General features: G+C 37.6%; 1 protein-coding gene across 2 annotated transcripts in view; it reads left to right on the top strand.

The window, feature by feature from the left end:
• LOC110193413 (ras-related protein Rab-20-like) overlaps window positions 1-19,560 on the top strand; it is a 105,026-nt gene extending 85,466 nt beyond the window's left edge. For both annotated transcript variants that reach the window (XM_078147318.1, XM_020965188.2), the window contains exon 2: window positions 18,005-19,560. In XM_078147318.1, the coding sequence (XP_078003444.1) occupies window positions 18,005-18,537 (533 nt within the window). In that variant the 3' untranslated portion in view covers window positions 18,538-19,560. The remainder of the gene's footprint in view (window positions 1-18,004) is intronic.
• Window positions 19,561-21,613: the final 2,053 nt, after the last annotated feature.

The raw sequence follows: 21,613 nt of genomic DNA, 5'->3' as shown, positions 1-21,613 counted from the left end.
AGTCTAATGACTTCTATTCCATCACTCATTCTATTGCACAACATTGATGGGCAGGAGGAGGAAGAAGCCATGAGGAGCAAAGTTATAGAAATTAAATCTGTAAGGGAGTGGTTTCTAAGGTTCATTTAGCAATATCTGCCACTTGTTAAACAAAAATATTGTCACTCTTCCTTGTCATTAAACAATCTTTATTAATAAATTTCTTACTTTGTATTTTATTCAAATAAAATTAAGAATGTATTACAACTTTCATAACATGAAAATTGTAAACATACAAATCAACATAACATACAGATGTTTATTGATACAACCTTAATAATTTTCATATTTATATCATAAAATAACTAAGATAATAAAATTTAATAAGATTGGGCTTGTTTTCAGCACTGAATTTCTCAAAACATAATACTATTGCTACCATATGGCTACTGTTACTTTTAACCACTAATTGAGATTGGCATTTTGTCTTTATAACAACAATAGCAAAAGAAAAGATGTTATGTAAATAAAATGCTATGAATTCTAGTCAAATCTATATTACTTTGTTAAACTCTTTATCTATAGCAAAAAAATATAGTAAGATTTTCAGGTGAAACTGTTTGTTTCAAGGTAGTATCACAAAACAAGTCTATTGACTGCCCTTGCTCAGATGGAATAAGACCAGATTTAACTTATTTGCCCACAGAAAATGGGATCCTTATCAATTCACATTAGAAATTATCTAGATTTTAAAAATAAAATGAAAAATGCTTCTTTGAGCTGGTCAGAGAATTGATAAATACATCTTTACTTTCTTATATTTATAGGCAGGGATTTTTTTTAAATTAAGAAACATAAATAATATTGTTAATTATCCATAGCTCTTAATTTTGTTTGAAAAAGTTACTTTAACTTTCTGAGTATGAATTTGAAAGTTTTCTTATCTGTAAAATAAAGGGATTGCAATACAGTTCCAAAAGACTCATGATGGAAAATGCTATCCATATCCAGAGAAAGAACTATGGAGTCTGAATGCAGATTGAAGCATACTATTTTCACTTTTTTTTGTTTTTTTTGTTTTTCGTGGTTTTCCCCTTTAGTTCTCCTTCTTCTTTTCTGAAATGACTAATGTGGAAATATGTTTAACATGATTGCACCAGTGTAATCTATGTCAGATTTCTTGCTGTCTTGGGGAAGAGGGGGAGGGAAGGGAGAGAGGGAGAAAAATTTGGAACTCAAAATCTTATAAAAAATGAATGTAATTGGAAAAAAATAAAATGCTATTCATAAAAATAAAATAAAATAAGGGGACTGGATGAGATGGCCCCTGAGATTCCTTTCAGCTTTAGATCTCTGATTGATTTAAATCCTACTTCCGAAAGCTATCTATGTGATCTTGAGTAAGTCATTGAACTTCCCTGGACTTCAGTTTTCTCAGCTGCAAAATGAGGGAGGGGGTTGGACTGTGGTGTCTTTTCCAATTATACATCTACACTCCTAGGTATAATTTTTCAGTCAGTTTGAAATAATCCTCTACCTCATACATTTCTTTATGTTATTGCTCATTTTCACTAGGTGGGTTTGTTGATGTAGAAGAACTAGTTTGCCTCTTTGGGGGAAATCATAAATTCCATGTGGGAAAAAGAAAAATCTATTTTGTGAAATATCAGTAAAAAGGGTTCTGTTAGCATTTAGTTTGAAGATTGAGCAATGGAGTGTCATACCGTACCATACCATATCATACCATATCATATCACAGCACATGCCATAGTGAGTTAACTCTCAATTATCTAGAGCTTTATTATACTCTTTGTGGATTATGAAGGTTCATGGTTTCTCTTCCTTTCCCTTGGTGCTGGACTTTTTGGCCATTTCCATGCTTTTGAGCATATCCATCATGATGAAACTCAAGTCAGTTTTTCTATTTATCAGTTGTCTCAAGTGAAGCTGTGGTGGGAAGGCTGGAGGCATTTTGGCCTTTTTCATCCATGTTCAAGTACCTTGAATAATTTATAATTCCCCATTTATAGTACTAGACGGTCTGAATTTGATGAGTTTTTGTCTTTGTTTACCCAAGAGCCTTGATAAATACAAAACACAGACAATGTGAGTAAAGAGGGAAAAATTCTATTTCTTATAATAGCAGTAACCATATAGGAGAAAACTTGTTTTTTCACTTATACACCCAGGCTTGCCCCTAGGGCCCTTCAAAGGCAAAAAAGGAGAATCTCTATCTTCCCTCTAGGAAATAGGAGATAGTTTTCTGAAACTTTTAAGAAGTGGCAAGGGGAATCACATTGATCATGGCGTGGAACCAAAGTTGAGCTGAAATGTTATCAGAATTGGACCATGGCCAGAGGGCAACCAGTCTTGTCAGCTGACTCTGGGCTAACCTGTTGCTATACACTTTTCCAAGGACAAACAAAAAACAACAGTGGTCTGTCAGGCTTGGGAAACTTTTTTTATAGCAGCCTGGTATTATGGGAATTTGGGTCAGAAAATTGCTCAATCCTAGATAAATCCCCATGCAATGCAAGTAACAGAATTTTCTATATCTCTTCAACATGTAATTATGTATATTTTTTATTAAACAAAGAATTTAATTTCAAAGGTGTTTTTTTTGTTTATTTTTGACAATTACATCTCTGGGCAAGTCACTTAACCTCTATTTGCTTCAGTCTCCTAATCTGTAAAATGGGAATAACAGCACCCCCCTCCCAGGGTTGTTATGAGGATCAAATGGGATAATAATTAAAAAGGACAGTGCTAGGCATCCCATATAAGTAAGCACTTTATAAATGTTAATTATTGTTATTATTGTTCAAACTATATTGGAAAACATACATGATGATAGACTTTTAGAGTTGGAAGGGATATTGATTGGCCCTACCCTCCAATTCCTACTTTATGGATGACGAAACAGAGACCCAGTGGTTTGGACCCAGCTCTTCCAGCCCCCAATCTAGTGCTTTTCCCATTCCACCACCATACTTTCCTTATGTAGTTTGCTTTCTCTGGCGATCTCTGTAGTGAGCTTCTTTTGTTTCGGGTCACTTGTGAAGAGGTTGAGGGGGCCTACTAAGAAGGTCCAGCTTTGTTTCCTCATCATAGCTTTGTTCTCTCTTTGATGTTTGACACCTTCAGGCTCCCAGGCATCTTGTTTTCAGTAAATGAAAGGTAAGTCCAATACTGCTGCAGAGTATCCAGAGCATTATTATATTGGGGCATGTAGATGGCACAGTGGATAGAGTCTCAGACCTGGAGTCAAGAAGTTGAAATCTGACCTCAGACACTTACTAGCTCTGTGGCCCTGGGAAAGTCACTTAACCTCTGTTTGACTCAGTTCTCTCATCTGTAAAATGTAGATAATGATAGTACCTATCTTCCAGGGTTGTTGTGAGGATCAAATGAAATAATAATTGTAAAGCACTTAGTGCCTGGTACATAGTAAGCACCATTTAAATGTCTGCTATTATTATTATTATCATCATTAATTATTATTAAATCTGTTTTGGTGGTTATGACATGATTTCATGGAACTGAATAATTATTTCTAATGGATTTCAAATGCTGTGTAAGCATTTCAAGGCTTATAGAATCATGGTATCTCAGAGTTACAAAGGATCCTAGAGGGTGCCATAGGACTTTCCTCCTCAACATCTCTGACAAGGGGTCAATTGGACCCTTTTAGAGGTTTCAAGTCATTGGGAACACAACAGAATCCTACTTGAAGGCCGTTAAAAACCCAAATAAGCTTCTTGAAAGAAGGGACTCTTTCCTTTTTGTCATTATATGCCAGGACATGAGAGGCAGCGTGGTTTGAGGATAGCCTTGGACCCAGGCCCTGGGTTCAAGTCCTGATTCTTCAAAAATATTGGCTGTGTTGACCACGGGCAGGTCATGTGATATCTTAATGCTCTCAGACAACTCTCTTAAGATTAAGTTGCAGAATAGTTGTATTTCTGCATTGGGAAAACTCATTGGTGAGTTCCATAAAGAGATGAAATCACAGATCTAGACAAAATGAAAATCCTAGGACATGGCAAAATGTGTTGTGTACACATCTATTGAATTGTTGAATCCACTGCTTTGTAAGGCAGCCTATTCCTCTTTTGAATGATGTAATTTAAGAACTTTCCTCCTTTATCAGCCGAATTTATCCCTTTGCTTCTACCTATTGCTACCCCTAAGTCTTGCTTCTGTCAAAATGTTTAACCCCTTTCCTATGCAACAGCCCTCCAAACCCTTATGTTCTTCCTGCATTTTCTCTTTTCAGGCTAAACTGCCTTAGTTCCTTTAGTTGAATCTTTTATGATATAATTTAAATCTTGCTATCATCCTAGTCATACTCTATGGATACATTCAATCTTATCTCAGCACCCTTCCTAAAATGTTCTCTACCCCAGATATGGACAGATCAGGGTAGAAGAGAACAGAGCTATCATCATCCTTACACTGTGCTGCTCTTGGTCCAATGTAAAAGCATACAGGTATATCCTGGAGATATTTGGATTCCATTCCAGACCACTGCTGTAAAGTGGATATTCAAATAAAGTGAGTCACACAATTTTTTTGGTTTCCCAGTGTATATAAAAGTTGTGTTTACACTATATTGTGGCTTTAAGGCCACAGGTTGCCCACCCCTCCTGTAATGTGCAATAGTATTATATCATAGTATGATATAATAGTGCTGTAGCGTTCAATAGTATTATATTATAAAAAAAATCCCAAAAAATATCCATACCTTAATTAAAAAAATACTTCAGAGAACAATCTGGAATTAATGCAGAAAGAATTATAAAATTATGCATACCCTTTGAGCAATATCACTATTAGATCTGCTTCCCAAGGTGATTAGGGAAAAAAGGAAAAGAACTTATATGTTCTAAAATATTTATAGCAATTCTCTTTATGGTAGCAAAGAACTAGGAACTGTGGGGATGCCCATCAATCAGGGAATGGCTGAACAAGTTGTGGATATATGATTGTGATGGAATACTACTGTGCTATAAGAAATAATGAACTCTGTGATTTTAGAAAAAGATTGATAGACTTGTACAAAATAATGAAGAATGAAATGAGCAGAACCAAGAGAATGTTGTCTACAGTAACAGCATTATTGTTTGAAGAATAACTGAATGACTAAGTTATTCTGAGTATTATAAATACAAAGAACCTATGAAGGAAGATGCTATACGCCTACAGAGAAAGAACTGATAGAAGTTTGCATAGTATGGTTTTACACACACATACACAAACACACACACATATATGTCTGTTGCAAATGATGGCCTTCTCTAGCGTGGAATGGGAAAGGAGGGAGGGAGATAGTTCCCAACTTAAAATGTAACAAATAAATAAAATTTTAAAAATACTTTATTGTTAAAAAAAATCCAACCATCATGTGAATCTTTAGCAAGTCAAATCTTTTTGTTGATGGAGGGTCTTTCTTCAACATTGGTGGCTGCTGACTGATCAGGCTGGTGGTTGCTGAAGGTTGGAGTGGCTGTGGTAATTTCTTAAAATAAGATAACAATGAGGTTCACTGTATCTATTGACTCTTTCACTCGAAAACTTAGAGTCCATTGTAAGATTATTAATTGGCCTAATTTCAATATTGTTATGTGTCAAGAATTAGGGAAACCTGAGGAAAGGGAGAGACGGGAACAGCTGGTAGGTGGTGCAGTCAGAACACACCCAACATTTATGGGGTTGGCTTGTTGCACCTCAAAGCAATTACAATAGTAACATCAAAGATCACTGATCACAGATCACCATAACGGATATAATAATAATTAAAAAGTTTGAAATATTGCAAGAATTATCAAACTGTGACATAGAGATACAATGTGAGGACATGCTGTTGGAAAAATGGCACCCATAGGCATGCTTGACTTAAGCCTTCTATTTGTAAAAAAAAAACCCCGAAAAACAAAACCCCAAACAACCCCAAACAAGCAAATGCCCACAGTATCTGTGAAGTGCACTAAAGTGAAGTTCAATAAAATGAGGTGTGTCTGTACTCACTTTTTGGAGTTGCTCTGATTTCATCGGTTTGGACCCAGCCTACAACAATCTCACATACCTCCACTGATGAGATTTACCATAGCCATCCTTTTGATGATGAGCCTCTCCCACCTTAGCTAGGATGATTCTGAGGCAACAGGCATATAGTTTGACACTGATTCCCTATTCGAAGCCTTTCTAGTTTGGTAGGACCAGAGTTGGCACTTTGCTGGATGGCCCTTGGATTCCCAGGCTCACTGCCAGACCACAATGAGACATCAGAATAAGACTTTAATGGAGCATCAGAAATTATTTTAAGAGGGTTTGAAGAGGCCATCAGTACCATGCTCTGTACTCAGTAGGCACTTAATGAATGCTTGTTGAAATTTATTTATATTGTTATATTGGCATAGGCTCAGTGCTTTAACATGCTATTCCATTTTATCCTTATCACATTCCTGTGAAGTAGGCAACAGTTATTTCATTTTACTAATGAGGAAAATGAGGCTTAGAGAAATTTTAGTCTCCCACAAAGCCAGGTAGGTGGTACATTGGTTAGAGTGCTGGGCCTGGAGTCAGGAAGACTCATCTTCCCAAATTCAAATCTAGCCTCAGACACTAACTAGCTGTGTGACCCTGAACAAGTCACTTAACCCTGTTTGCCTCAGTTTCCTCATCTGTAAAATGAGTTGGAGAATGAAATGGAAAACCACTTCAGTATCTTTTCCAAGAAAACCCCAAATGGGGTCACAAAAAGTCTGATGAGACTGAACAACAATAAGAAGGTCACATAGCTAGTAAGTGTGACAATTTTAACCCAGGTCTTTTCCCTCTAGTTCCAATGCTATTTTATCTACATCCAAATGTAGGGGGTATCAAAATCTTAAGTCTTTAAATGACAGTCTTTGTAACATCTTACAATGGTGTTGTTAAAGGGCAGATTTTATGCAGCTTTTGAGCATTAAGTGAGAAAAGTGAAATCATTATATAAAAGAAATCATAACTGGCAGGAATTTAGTGACCATCTTGTCTACCTGAAGAAGGATCTTCTCTATAGTATACCCAATATGCATTCATCTGGCCTTTGTTTGATCTCCAGAAAGGGGGACCCCCACTGCCTTCCAAGGCAATCCATTTCATTTTGAGAATAAGCCCTTAGTGTATCTCTTACTCGAAGAGAAAGAATCAATCTGTAACTAACTGGAAATGACAGTGCCTTCTGTGTTTTTTATTTGAATGAGCAGGGGTTTAAAATGCAGAAATGATGGATATGAGTGGTATATATGAATGTAAACGATTTCACAGTGCTGCTGGGAGGAGAATTTTTTTTAGATATGGAAATTGTGTTTTTAGAACCACTGTGAATTGGTCCAACAATTCTGGAAAGCCAATTTGAAATTACGCTAAGAAAGTGAAAAAAGGAGGAATTTTAAAGAAACTAAGATGAAAATGGGGGAGGAAAAAATTGATTTGAAATCAGTTCAAAGTCAGTGTGGATTGAGAATGTTGTATCAATTTTACTATAAAGTACAATACAAACAATTGATTGAACTCAAAAAATCTTGTTGTTGTTCAGCTATTGCAGTCGTGTTTGACTATTTATAACCCCATTTGGGATTTTCTTGGCAAAGATGCCTGCCATTTCCTTCTCTATTTTCTCTGAAAAGTCTTATTTTAGTGCAAATCTTTAAACCTATGAGAACCTTAAAATATGAAAACTACTTACTGAATCATTAACTCTTTGTGTAGGAAAATTACAGGAATTTTGAAGGGTAAGTTATTCCACTATTTCCTGGTGTTTCGATGAGTGTAGGGTAGCTAGAGATTTCTAGAATCAAATGTTAATTCTTATTGCCTCAACTTCCTGTCTGTCAGCTAAGGATCTTTTTCCTATAATTGCCATAGCCTTTCTCCCTACCTCCTCTTCCTCTTCCTTTTCTTTTTCTTCTCCTTCTTCTTTTAAAATAGAAAGCAGAAATTTTATTTATGAAAGAAAACTATATAGTTCCTCTTTTGTCTTAAAAAAGTGAATAACCATAAAACATTGCAAAGTATTCTTTGTGTAAGATTGGTATATTGACCAATCTTCTCAGCTACTCCCTTGTGACATCTTGGACAGCATTTAGGACCTGATAATAATTTTAGTTGTTGGAAAACCTCATGATTCTTAGCTTAATACATAAAGGATTACATCTGACTAAAAACTGTGTGCTTTAAGTTGGTAACTAACAATAGGAAAAAAGTCATTTTTTTTTGTTAGTGGGATTAAATTTGCTAAGAGTTCTGATTAAGCCCTTCCTTCTTGGTGGAAAGAACACTGGTGTCAGAGTCGGACACCCTGGGTTTGAATTCCAGCCCTGCCAATTTAAGGAGCTTTGTGGCCTTAACCCAAGTCATTTCCACTTTTTGATCTGTCTATAAAATGGAAGAGTTGGACTCCGTGATCTCTACCATCCCATCTAATCCTAAATTCTGTGATTTTTATCATCTCTTCCCTTAAAAGATAATAGCAGATAATGATAGATGATGACAGATAGTAGACGGTAGAACTGAAGAATACTACATAGTATCAGAATGCTCACTTACAGTACAAATTACTTGTAGCCTATTGTAACTAGATTAGAAACCTTGCCTTTTAATATTTAAGAAATGCAAGGCAGTGGTGTTAAAATGGGAAGAGTCAGTTCCTGGATCTTCAAGGTCTATGAGCAGTCAACAGAGTAGTCCAGAACTTTGCCTAGTCTGCCTGCAAAAGTGGAAGGCGACCCTTGTAATCTTTGACCCTCTTCCAAGACCATTAGAATTACTTCACTGTGCATGTTTGTATGCTTGGTGAGGGGGCAGGCTCGCTCGCTCTCTTCCTCATTTTTCTTTTTCTTTCTTCCTCTTTCTCCTAGTCTACTCACATATCATAAGAACACTTCATATTTTCTATAATGGAAAAACCCGAGGAACAGAAATGCTAGAAATTTTTGTTGACAGTAGGGGTAAGAGGAGTAGGTAGAGGAGAGAGGATGCTCAGATTGTGCAACTCCTATCCACTACTGGGCAGGCTACCTGTTTTCAAGGACAGGCAGACAGACGGACAGATCGATTATGGATGTGACCGGTTTTCAGGATGGTTTTGTTTGTTGTTTCCTGGCTTGCTTGGCTGAAATCGATAGTTGGTCTTTACATGCAGGGTCCATGTATACAGGCATGTTGGTATTTTAAAATATAGAAACCATGGGATAACATATAGATGCTATTTCCCAGAGCTGCTGTCAGTAGTTGCAATGCTTCAAGTCACTTTCTTTAAGTGTGTTTAAAGACGTAACACCACCTCTGACCCCCCATTCCCAACTCCCCCTCTCTTCAGTGATCACTCATATCACTCAATCTATTAGTGATAAGATTAGATGGTCACAAGAGCACAAAAAAAGCAGGAAAGGAATCAGTGTAGAGAAGGAGTAAGAAAGCCTAAAAATAAGGCAATACTTTCAGGACAGTGCTTTTCGGCTTGGATCCAGAGAAGGGGATTTAAGAGGCTGGTTAAGGAGGATTTGCTTTTAGAAAGTATTCATAGCTTTCAGTACAATAAAGAACTCTCAGTTTCAATTCCTCTCACTTTATAGAGCAGAAAACTGAAACTCAGACAGAGAGCAGTGATGGGTTGATGGGCTGGGTCATGACTCAGTCTACTCAATTTAGGTAATATTAAACATCATCATCCTCATTTGTGTAGTACTTTACATTTCACAAAGCACTTTATAGATATTAGAACAGTAGATCAGAGTAGTAAATAACAGAGCTGGGATTAAAATCTGGCCCATCCTGGCTCTTAAATTTGTTCTGGTGGTGCAGTGGATAGAGAATCCAGAGTCAGAAAGACCTTAGTTCAAATCCAGCCTCAAACACTTACTAGCTGGTAACCTTAGCAAGTCACCTCTATTTGCCTCAGTTTCCTCATCTGTAAAATGTGGATAATAATAGCACCTACCTCCCAGGGTTGTTGTATCAAAGAATTGTAATAGTAATCAAATAATTTTAAGAGCCTATTAGCACAGTGCCTGGCACATAGCAAGCACTATATGAACGCTACCTATTATTATTGTAATTTTTCTTGATGCTGCCTAGACTTATAGCTTGTACCAGCTTGGAGGAGGCTGTACATTCACAACTGAACCAAGGAGGGATTGGAATCCAGATGCATGGGGTTCTATATGTGACAGAGTTATGTTGCTTCTAGACATTAAAAAGAAAAATGAAACTTATAAAAAGAACCCCTAAAAGCAGCATCCCTTGCTGACCCCAACAAGGGTTGAAATTATTTTCTTTAATCAGATCTTTGACTTCATGAGTGCAGGGAGCTACTGAAGACTTCATCTGCTCTTAAAAATTGCTCCTTCCCTTTGCAGCTAGGCAGGTGAGCCACAACTTGGAAGAGTGGGCTGAGAGTTGGCCTGAGAGCTTGGAAGACCTGGATTCAAGTCTCTCCTCTGAGGGGTACTGGTTGTATGACCCTAGACAAGTCAGTTAACTTTTCTGTGCCCCAGGCAACTCTCCAATGTCTAACTTCCTGTGTTTGGTGTTGCTCCAAATCAGTTGGTGACCTGTCATGATGGGTCCTAATTTGGCTCTTTGAGAATATATCCCCTAAGTAATTAGTTCACTCCTGCATTATTCAGCAGGCCAGAAGTTAAAGAACTGAGTCCAAAGTCTCCTACTCTTATCAACTTGAAAGTTATATTTTCATGCTTGCAAGGAATTTCCAGCCTCAATGATGCAATCTGACTGAAAATGTCATTGCCCTGCATGTTTATATAGTAGACACTATACTGTGATTTGGACTGTTCATGTTTTTAGTAACACTTGTCACAGCCCTAATTTTGGATCTTCAAAGAATATGGCTCCTACTTAAGAATTCTGGGCAGTACGATGACTAATGATTTCAGAAGACCTGTGATAAAAAATTTTACTCACCTCCTGACAGAGGCATAATGGGTTCAGGGTACAGAATCCGACATATTTCTTTTAGATGTAGCCAGTAACAGAATTTGTTTTGCTTGGCTATATATATTTGTTACAAAGGTTTTATTTCTTTTCTTTTTTTTCCAATGTGGGGTAAAGTGTAGAAGGGAGAAAAAGAGAATTAATTTTTAAGTTGTGAGAAATGCTAACAGTTCGGTCCCACAGAATTGATAAGAAAACAGGACAGGGGGAGATCAGGTTATTAATTAATTAATTTCTTGGTTTATTGGTTTACACAAATATGTAAATAGGGCAGGAAGAGATTGGTTTATTGGTTTATTAGTTTACACAAATATGTAAACAAGATGAGGGGGAGATTGGTTTTCACTGACTCTATAGAAACGATAGATACTGCATTGCAAACACAGATGTTAAATAGGATGTGCAAGAATGTTGGGACAAGTTGGGGGTTAAAGCCAAGAGATCCTATATAACCACTTGCCCTGCTCCTGTATAGGTGTGTGATTCCAATGAGGGAACACACCCAATTCTCACAAAAATTGCTAATAAAGGTATCTCTTCTCTCACTCCACAACTGTGATTTCTTTATGACCCAGCTAACTCTTGTTAGGGGAATTCACTGAGCTCAGTCTCAGGTGGAATTCTGAATTGAGCCTGGGGTTTTTATAACAAAGTGAAAAAAATTCATTACAAATACCCTCTGATTGGGACTTCATATATACATATATATATATATATATATATATATATATATATATATATATATATATATATATATATATATATATATATATACATATATATATTATATACTTTATGCATCAGGCCAGAAGTTAGAAAACTAGATCAGAAATCATTCTCATCTAAAGTTCATCATTAAATTTACATGTTTGCAGTGAGCTAGTGGCCTTGGTGAAGCATTGTAGCACTTGGTGGCTTGAGTTCTGCTATAAAGGGTGATTTGTTAGTCAGGCATGGATGTGCATATAATATATACAAATATCAGCATTGTCTCTTTGTAAAGTTTCAGACTTTGAGTACATATTGATATGCACAGAGTTCTCTGCATTTCTTTCCTGGAAGTTTTATTCCTTTACAGAACATGTCTTTATCCTCCCTTTTTAAATCAAAATTAAATCTCCTTTTTTAAGATAAAAATCTACCTACTCACCCTCCCTTCCTCCTAGAGAAATAAAGAAAAACAAAACGCCTGTTACAAACTCATGTAAGTCAAGGAAAACAAATTCCCACATTGGCTTTTCTCCCCAAAATATGTCTCAATTTGCACTTAATTCATCACTTCTTTCAGGTGGTGAGTAGCAGGTTTCAGCATGAGTCCTCTGGAGTAGTGGTTAAAATGGAACATTTAAATAAGCATCGTGGTTTATGTACCCCAGCTCCACTTTTCTATTTTTTAATGACTTTGGACAAGTTTCTTGTTCAGTTTTTTAATGGCTATCACTTACCCATCAGAAAGTCCCCTCAGGAAAATTAGAAATAGCTGTACCCTTTTCTGTTTATGTGGAAATTCTGATATAATTGAAAGCACTTTGAGATCTTCAGAAGAGGCCAAAAAAAAAAAGCACAAGGTATAATCACAAGGTATAATCACTATTACTTACCTTGAACTTTGCCTTTCCTGTAGGAGCCCAGGAATCAGGCAGATGCTCATGATGTTACTGACTTGCCAGGATTTATTGGCTTTGGTTGTGTGCTGTGAAATTAATGATGTAATAGAAAAGTGTTTCTGAAACAGTCTTCTGTAGCTTGTCAAGGGATAATATATAGATTTCTTAGTTTTAGTTGGATGAATGAATCTCCTCAGTGAGAAGTGAGGCAAAAAACTGTGAACAGTTTAGCTTTTAGTCAATCAGCAGATATTTATTGAAGGTGTACTCTGAAGCTCAGGTCTGACCACATCACCCTTAACAGCCAATTAATGAAGTCCAGTGACTCTCTGTTACCTGCAGGATCAAATATAAAATCCTCTTTTTGTCTTTTAAAGCTTTTTATAACCTGATCCCTTCCTACCTTTCCAGCCTTCTTATACCTTATTTCTTTCCATTGTATTCTGGGATCAGGTGCTACTGCTTTCTTGCTGATCCTCCTGTTCAGCTTTAGGGGTGCTGGACCCCGAAATCACAACATGTGAGTCCTGCCTGTGAATTCACCCAAGCTTTCTTTGAGCCAAAGACAGGGTTATTAGACTATCCACCATATTGGCCAGACTCTTAAGGAATCTGAACATTACTGAGGTATTAGCTAAGAATTGAGGAGTGGCTAGATTTTAAGAATCTGAGCACCTTAACAGAGACAAAATGGACCTTATATACAGAAAGACTGTGGGAGGGATCTAGGAGTGGCCAAATAGTTTGGGGTGACTGGAGGAGAGGTCTAAGTAAGATCTGGATGGGAGTGGACAGTAAGCTGGGGTGAACAGAACTCCTGGTACCTGGACCAGGTAGGAAATGGGTGGGGGCATCTGGAGGTAGATTGGGCATTGATAATAAAGGCCAGTTGATAGGACTATAGCCCAGGCAACACCAGATATTTGACCTTGTGGGAAAGTCCAGGGTTTTTCCAGGGTCCAGATCCCATCCTCATCACTCCCACACAATCCTTCATCTCTCAACTCAGTACATTTTTACTGGCTGCCCCTGATGCCTGGAACTCTCCCTCCACACTGCCACCTCCTGACTTTCCTGGCTTCCTTCAAACCTTAGCTAACTTCCCACCTTCTGCGAGAAGCCTTTCCCAGCCCTTCTTAATCTTAATGCCTTTCCTCTGAGACTACTCCCAATTTGTCTTATATAGATCTTCTTTGTACATAGTTGTTAACATGTTGTCTCCTCTATAACAATGCTCCCTGTGACCAGGGACTGATTTTTTTTTTTGTCTTTCTTTGTACCTTCAGCACTTAGCACAGCGAATGACACAGAGTAGGTGCTTAATAAATGTTAGCTGACTGACTACTACACGTAGAATGTTCTACTAGGATTTTTGGGGGGTGATAGGAATAGGATATGCACCCTTAAAAGGAAAAGACCATAGCTTTGGGATCTGGACCTCAAAAAAGAAAAGCCCTGGGCTTTCCCACTTTGCCAAATCTCTGGCATTTGCCTGAGGCTATGATCCTATCAACTGGCCTTTCATTATTGCCTATGCCCAATCTCCCAATTCTCTGTTACCATTAACCTAGCCTAGTGCACTATTGTCTTACCTCCCTATTGCTCCCCCTCCCCCAAAAAAACACCAAGAAAAATAAAGTAAAAAATAGCATCTTTCAATCTGCATGCAGACTCCCTTCAGTCTCTGGAAGTGAATAGTACTTTTCATCAAGAGTCCTTTGGAATTGTCTTAGATCATGATACTGCTAAATCATTCACGTTGATCATCATATGATGTTGTTGTTACTGTGTATACTGTTCTCCTGGGTCTGCTCACTTCACTTTGCATTAGTTCATATAAACCTTTCCAGGTTTTTCTGCAAGCATCCTGCTCCTCATTTCTTATAGCACAATAATAGTATTCCATCACAATCATATACCACAACTTGTTCAGGCATTCCTCAGTTGAAGGACATTCCTTCAATTTCCAGTTCTTTTCCACAACAAAAAGAGTTACGATAAAATTTTTTTTTGTACACATAGGTCCTTTTCCTTTTTTTTTTTTAAATCTCTTTGGGATACAGACCTAGTAGTGGTATTTCTGCAACAAAAGGTATGCACAGTTGACAAAACTACTTTTTAGAAGCTCATGATTTAGTTAAAGAAACTAAATATATGAAAAGAAAATCAATACATTTAATAATGCTAGAGTTGACATGGCTTGCAAGTCATTGGCCCAGGCACTATCATAATACAAAGAAGTATAAGATATGATCCCTGACCTGTAAGAACTTACTATCTACTTGGGAGACAATTTTTATTTTTCCAATTAAAGTTTTGTTGTTGAAATCTTTTGTTCTTATTTCAACTAAGTTTCCCAATATGCTCCTCCCCTAAGACAATTCATTTCAATAAATATTTGCCAAGGCCTACTATGTGCTAGGCACTAGGCTAAGTGCTGTGGCTGCAAGGAGAAGAAGCAACGCTCCTTTAAGAAGCTTACATTTTTTGGGGAAGATACAAAAATGTATAAAGATAAATACAAAATACTCCAAAATTATTTTAAGAAGTAATGAACAATAACAACTTAATGTAAATTTTGGAAGAACAAGAAACCTAGAATTTCAAGGCAATAATGAAAGAAAACCATAGGAATGAAGAAGGCAAGGGCTTTGAACTAAATCATCTGCGAGGCTCCTTCCAGCTCTCCATTTGGATCCCAAGAACAGTACTTCCCAACCTCAAATTTAGGTTAGGAAGCAGCGATCATCACAACTATTTGATACAGGTTAAAAAAAAAAAGAATCAGAAACAATTGAAGTCTGTAACCAAGTGTTCAATAAATGAGAGGGCATAAATTAATTGAAGCAAAATCTCCCTATTTGACAAGACTTCTATTAAGCCTGGAAATATAGTCGACAATAATTAGGCTAAGTTTGAAATGGATTTTTTTTTCAAATTTAGAAGAGTAGATCAGATATCATTCATAGTTATGGCTAGGATGGAAATTCTTTAGCAAAGAAGAGAGGTGATCACACAGAAAAATAAAATAGGATTAATTATCAAAATTGAAAAGTTGTTTGCCTGAACAAAATTAATGCAGCCAGGGTAAAAAGGGAAAATGTTGATTGAGAGAAATATTTTACCACAGCTATTTCTGATAAGAGTCTGGTATGCCTTGGAGATATTGAAGGTTTGGTTTCACACTACCACAATAAAATGAGTCACATGAATCTTTTGGTTTCTCTGTGTGTGTAAAAGTTATTTTTTAAATACTATACTGTAGTCTATTAAGTGTGCAATAGTATTATATTTTTTAAAACCCCAATTTACATACCTTAATTAAAAATATTTCATCATTTAAAAAAATGCTAACCATCATTTGAAACTTCTGCAAGTCATAACTTTTTTTTTTGTTGGTAGAGGCTCTTTCTTCTTTAACATTGACGGCTGCTGATTGATCAGGGTGGTGGTTGCTAAAGATTGGGGTGGCTGTGTCAATTTCTTGATTGAAAGGTAGGAAGTGGCCAGGTTATGAAAGACTATAAACACCAAAGAGAAGATTTCATACTGTATTTGATCCTGGAGGCAATAAGGAGCTACTGGAGCTAATTGAATGGGGGCAGAGGGTGACAGGGTCGGACTTGAGCTTTATGAATTAATTAATTTGACTTCTGACTGGAGGTTAGGTTGGAGTGGGCAGAGACTTGAGACAGGGAAACCAACCAGCAGACTATTTCAGTAGTTCAGGCATAAGGTGATAAGGGTCTTAGGGTGATGGAAGGAGAGAAATGATCATATTTGAGGGATGTTATAAAGGCAGAAATGACAGGACTTGGCAACTGATTACATATTGAGGGTGAGAGAGAGCAAGCAGTCTAGGATGGTGCCTGGGTAAGTGGGAGGATGGTGGTGGTAACCTCCACAATAATGGGGAAGTTAAGAGGAGACAGCTTTTGGGGAAAGATCATGGGTTCAGCTTTGGACATGTTGAGTTTAAAATGTCTGTGGGACCTCAGTTTGAGATGTCTAATAGACAGTCGGAGATATAAGACTGGAGATTGGAGGAGGGTTTAATACTGGACTAGTAGATCTGAGAGTCATTTGCGTAAAGATTAGCATTGAAACTAAGATCACCAAGTGAAAAGTAGTGTAGAGGGAAAAGAGGGTCTAGGATAGAACCTCAAGGGACATCTAGCAATGTGCTGGCAAATGTTTAACAGCTAGCTCTCAGAAAGAAAAAAAAATTATACAGGGCACACATTTAAGTTTTATTTGCATTATTCACTTTTTAAAGTCTAAGCAAGCAACAAAATAATAAACAAGCTCTCATTTGTAGTATTTGCTGATTTCTAAAGTATAAATACACTGAAGAAAGGTAACAATTCTCTCATGAACCAATTCGGGCTGGCTCCAGCACACCCCTGGAGATCCTCACAGTTAGTGGGCATGACCTGAAGATCCAGCAAAGGAGACAGAGGAGGAGAAGTCAGACAGGTGGGAGAAGAACCAGGAGGGAGAAGTATCATGAAAACCTAGAAAGAAGAGAGTATCAAGGAGAAGTGGACGATTGACTTGACCTTGAGAGGTCAAGAAGGATGAGGTTTGAGAAAAGCCTATTGCATTTCACAATTAAGACATCTTTAGTGAATTTGGAGAGAACATTTTCTGTTAAATAATGAGGTCCTAAGACAGACTGTAAAGAGTTAAGAAGACAATGAGAGAAAAGGAAGTGAAGGCATCTATTTTAGCATTTGATAAATGTTATGAGATAGATATAGTGACCAGGGACCTCAAGATCTGTGATGATGTAGGTCATTTTATTTAAGGTCTTCCTTTACTAAATAATCTATGGCAGCTTATTCAATCTCATTGATTTAAGAGGAAAGTATAGTAAAAGTCATTCCCTGGGCTCTTGAATATGAGTAAGGGTTGCCTCATTGTGATGGTTTTATAACAACCACTAAGAGAAATGTTTACATTCATCTTTCCACTTCCCAGCAGGATTTCTGTTTAACAATGGTACCCTCTGGGTGGGTGGGGAGGGAGGAAGGGATAAAATTTGGAACCCAAAGTTTTAAAAACACATGTTTTAAAAAATGTTTTCACATAAAAGTGAGAAATAAGAAATAGAGGAAATGGGGTACAGAAGTCTATCCTGCCCTACAGGAAAGTAGAAGGGGAGAGGAATAAGAGAAAGGGGAGGGGAGAGATAGAAGGGAGGGCAGACTAGGGGAAAGGATATTAAGAATGCATCCCATCTTGGGGTGGGGAGAGGGGAGAGATGGGGTAAAAATTTGGAACTCAAAATCTTGTGGAAGTAAATGTTGAAAACTAAAAATAAATAAATTAAAACCAACAACAACAATGGTACCCTCTGGGTGTTTTTGGGTGTAACTGGGTGTTTCTTTTCTTCTCCCTATCTTTTTTCTGTCTGCCAGGAAGGGAGCAATTCCATGGTCTTGGCTCTATGTACTGCCGAGGAGCTGCTGCTATCATCCTTACCTATGATGTGAACCACCTGCAGAGCCTTACCGAACTGGAAGACAGGTTCTTATTTCTGACAGACACAGCCAACACAGACTGTCTCTTTGCCATCGTGGGGAACAAGATTGACCTCACTGATGAGGTCAATGTGAAGGATGGTGCAAAAGATCTGAATGACCCTGGGAAGACCATCAGCAGCTGTGATTCAGCCAGAGCCCCAAAACGAGTTTGCCTGGATGATGCCATGGCTCTTTATAAGAAGATTCTGAAATACAGAATGTTAGATGAAAACGAGGTGCCAGCTGCTGAAAAGATGTGCTTTGAAACTAGTGCAAAGACAGGCTACAATGTGGACCACGTGTTTGAAACCCTTTTTGATATGATGGTACCAATAATTTTGCGCCAGAGAGCTGAGGGACCTTCACAGACTGTGGATATTACTAATTATAAACCAGCAAAACGGACCCAATCTAGGTGTTGTGTCTGAACCCTAAGATGTGTTCTTTTTAGCCTTTCAAATTGTTAAGAAAGCCTCCAGTGAAATTAATTGAGCTTTGGATAGGAAAAATAAATAAATATGGGAGAAATCAAGGAGCTGATATTTAGAATTACGTTTGGGGAAGAGCTCCAATAGAGAGATAGCTATTCATTAAGGAAAAAAAAGTCATCAAGGATATGAACTCTTATCTTTTGTAGGTCATCAAGTGGAAAATCTATAAGGAATTATTTGTGATAATAGATTTGCAGTATTAGGCAAATGACCATTCCATGATTTTCACCTCACAGGGGATACAACACTTCTTCCCTAAACCAGGCTCTGAGATGTCTCCTAGACTTGCACAAATGCAAGTCTATTGCCATAGCATGTGAATTGTCCTCAAATCTTCTGTTTCTGTCAAGCTGCACTTTTTACATATGTTGTTTTAAAACATTTTTTCTCCCTGTAACTTAATGTAGGCCTTTCCTGCTATTTGGTACAAGTACATTTTTAATGAATTTTGAAAGTGATTCTACTTGTCCATGGCCCACTGAAACAGTTGTTAGATTAGTGGGTCCCATCTTGGTCCTGCCATTTTGAGAAATGGACAGACCACTTGGTTCCCAAAAGATACCATGAGGATGTCTGGGGAAAAGGGGGATGAAATAAAAGTTTCTTATTTTCCTAGAAACTCCTTTAAAGACTTACAACTATGAGCCTCTTGCTGGGAAGAGAGTAATAGAGAGAATAGCACATTTGACACTTGTACAGATGGAAACCATATAGGTCTGATGAGTTGAAAATGTTTGATTTGAATTTGGGGTGGGGAGGTTACACAACCGTTGAAATAAACACCCAAACTCCCTGTACCATGTTGAAGCACACATGGATACGAGTTTCTGAACAACTGGATCACTTTTTGTTAAACAAACTTTTCTTTAAGGGAAGATGTGGTTTTAAGAGGCAACTGTGACTCAAGGTCTGTTTATCATTGACACTCCTGAATAAAGACGTACCAGTGCTAACATGTGATCTTAATTTCTAAGGCTGTGGCTGTATATCCTAATAGCAACCAGCTGAAAAGTTGAATTCTGGCACAACAACAGGTTTTTTTTTTTTTGAGCTAACTGCCAATAGCTTTGACTGCTGTTTTTTTCATGGATTTGGTTTCATTTGGAAGAAGCTAAAAACTTGTTTTCCTAAAAAAGCCTTTTTGTTAGTGATACATATCCTCTGGATTAGTCTCCTGGGAGAAGCTGTTGAACATCTTTCTCTGAAGAATTTTTAAAAAGAATTATATGCAATGACTTAATTATAACTTTGTTTCAATAATTCAGCTAACATTTATTAAGCATCTACTATGTGCCAGACATTGTGCTAAGTGTGGGGATACAAGGCAAGAAACAGAAGGACAGTCTCAAGATAAGTCTCCTTAAAATGGTCTCTCAAGGAGCTTACAATCTACTGGGGCAAGGCAACACAGGGAATCACAAGGGGATGCCCTCCAGGGTGGGCATCATGTTTTGTGGAGTCCAAACCAAGCAGAGATGCAGTAGGAAAGTGGAATATTAGTTAGGAAAGTTCAGATATAAAGAAAAACTTTGGGAGGAGTTTAGTGTCCCATCCTCCAGCCCACCAATCAGAAGAGGAGACTGAGGGGTTAAGTATCCAAAGCTGAGTTAATCAGTATGACAACAAGCTTTCTGATGATCAGCTTTTCTTCTGGGTAGGGGATCATGTTTCCTGGGGTCCCAAGCAAGCAAATGGAAAGTGGAGAGTTTAAAAGCAAAGGGCTGTGTGAGATGACTTCTGAAGGCTACCTATAAAACAAAGGGACTTTAACAGCCTTTCCATATCTAAACCTGTGATCCCATACTTCTTTCCATGGTTCTGAATACCCTAAAGTCTATTTCTAAGTGCATTGTTATGTCCTGGGTGCAGGGTGCCCACAAAGTATCATATTTTCCACCCGCTTCATCCCCTCAGCTATGTTCCCAGAGATTGGCTGCCCTAACAAAATGTGAAGTGTAAAATCTATTTCTGAATAAGTTTTAGTTTCTCAGCTCTAGATTACATTGGGCTCAGGAAGAGGCAGCAAGGTAGAGTGCATATTGCTCTGTATTTGGGAGTTATGATAAACCTGGGTTCAAATCCTGCCTCTCACACTGGTTAGCTGGGCAAGTCATTTAACTTCTCTGAGGCTTAGTTTCCTCATTTTTAAAGTGAGGGAGTTTAGACATGATGGTTGTTAAAAGTCCCTTCTGGATCTGTATCTATGACTGCGGACCCTTTCTACACAAGTAACTTATTTAATACTTTCTTTATGCCGGGAGAGTTGAGGGACTAATTCACCTCAACAGAATTTAGTCAGAACATGTTAGGCTTTCAGCATGATGCTTTCAGGAAGGAAAAAAAAATCCCTTTTACATAGAGCATGATAAAAATGCCCCTAAACATCCACTGAGCCCCCAACTAACTGAACATTTCCCAATGGCATCCCCAAGTATCATGTTTACAAATATAATTTTTAATCTATTAATCTTATAACTGAACACAGCCTCCAAAGCATGGGCTATTTCTTTGTTTCCCAGTAATAATAACAGTAGTAGCTAACATTTATACAGTTCCTACTATGTGTCAGGAACTATGCTAAGTGATTTACAATTATTGTCTCATTTGATCCTCACCACAACCCTGGGAAGTAGGATTATTGATCCCCATTTTACAGATGAGGAAACTGAGGAAAGCAGAGGTTAAGTGACTTGCTCAGGGTCACACAGCTAGGCAGTGTCCCTGGTAATGAAACACACACACACACACACACATACACACACACACACACACACACACACACACACACAGATTTGTCAGCTTCATAAACTGAAAGCTGTTCCCCTACATCTTCACTTGTCCCAAAGTGAGTAGTGTGCTAGTAAATGTTTAACAACTGTCTCTCCAGGTAAAAAAAAGGCACACACATACATAATAATCTGAATTATTAACATTTTCTCCATTGCTTTCTTAAATTTAGACAATTAAAAAATCCTTAAAAACAAAAATTAATAACTCAAGTCCAATTTATAGC

This window comes from Phascolarctos cinereus, unplaced genomic scaffold (genome assembly GCF_003287225.1).
Source record: "Phascolarctos cinereus isolate Bilbo 61053 unplaced genomic scaffold, phaCin_HiC Scaffold_7;HRSCAF=346, whole genome shotgun sequence".
In the NCBI taxonomy this organism is placed as follows: Eukaryota; Metazoa; Chordata; class Mammalia; order Diprotodontia; family Phascolarctidae; genus Phascolarctos; species Phascolarctos cinereus.
Note: the sequence above shows the minus strand (reverse complement) of the source record. Positions and strands in the feature narration are given on the sequence as shown.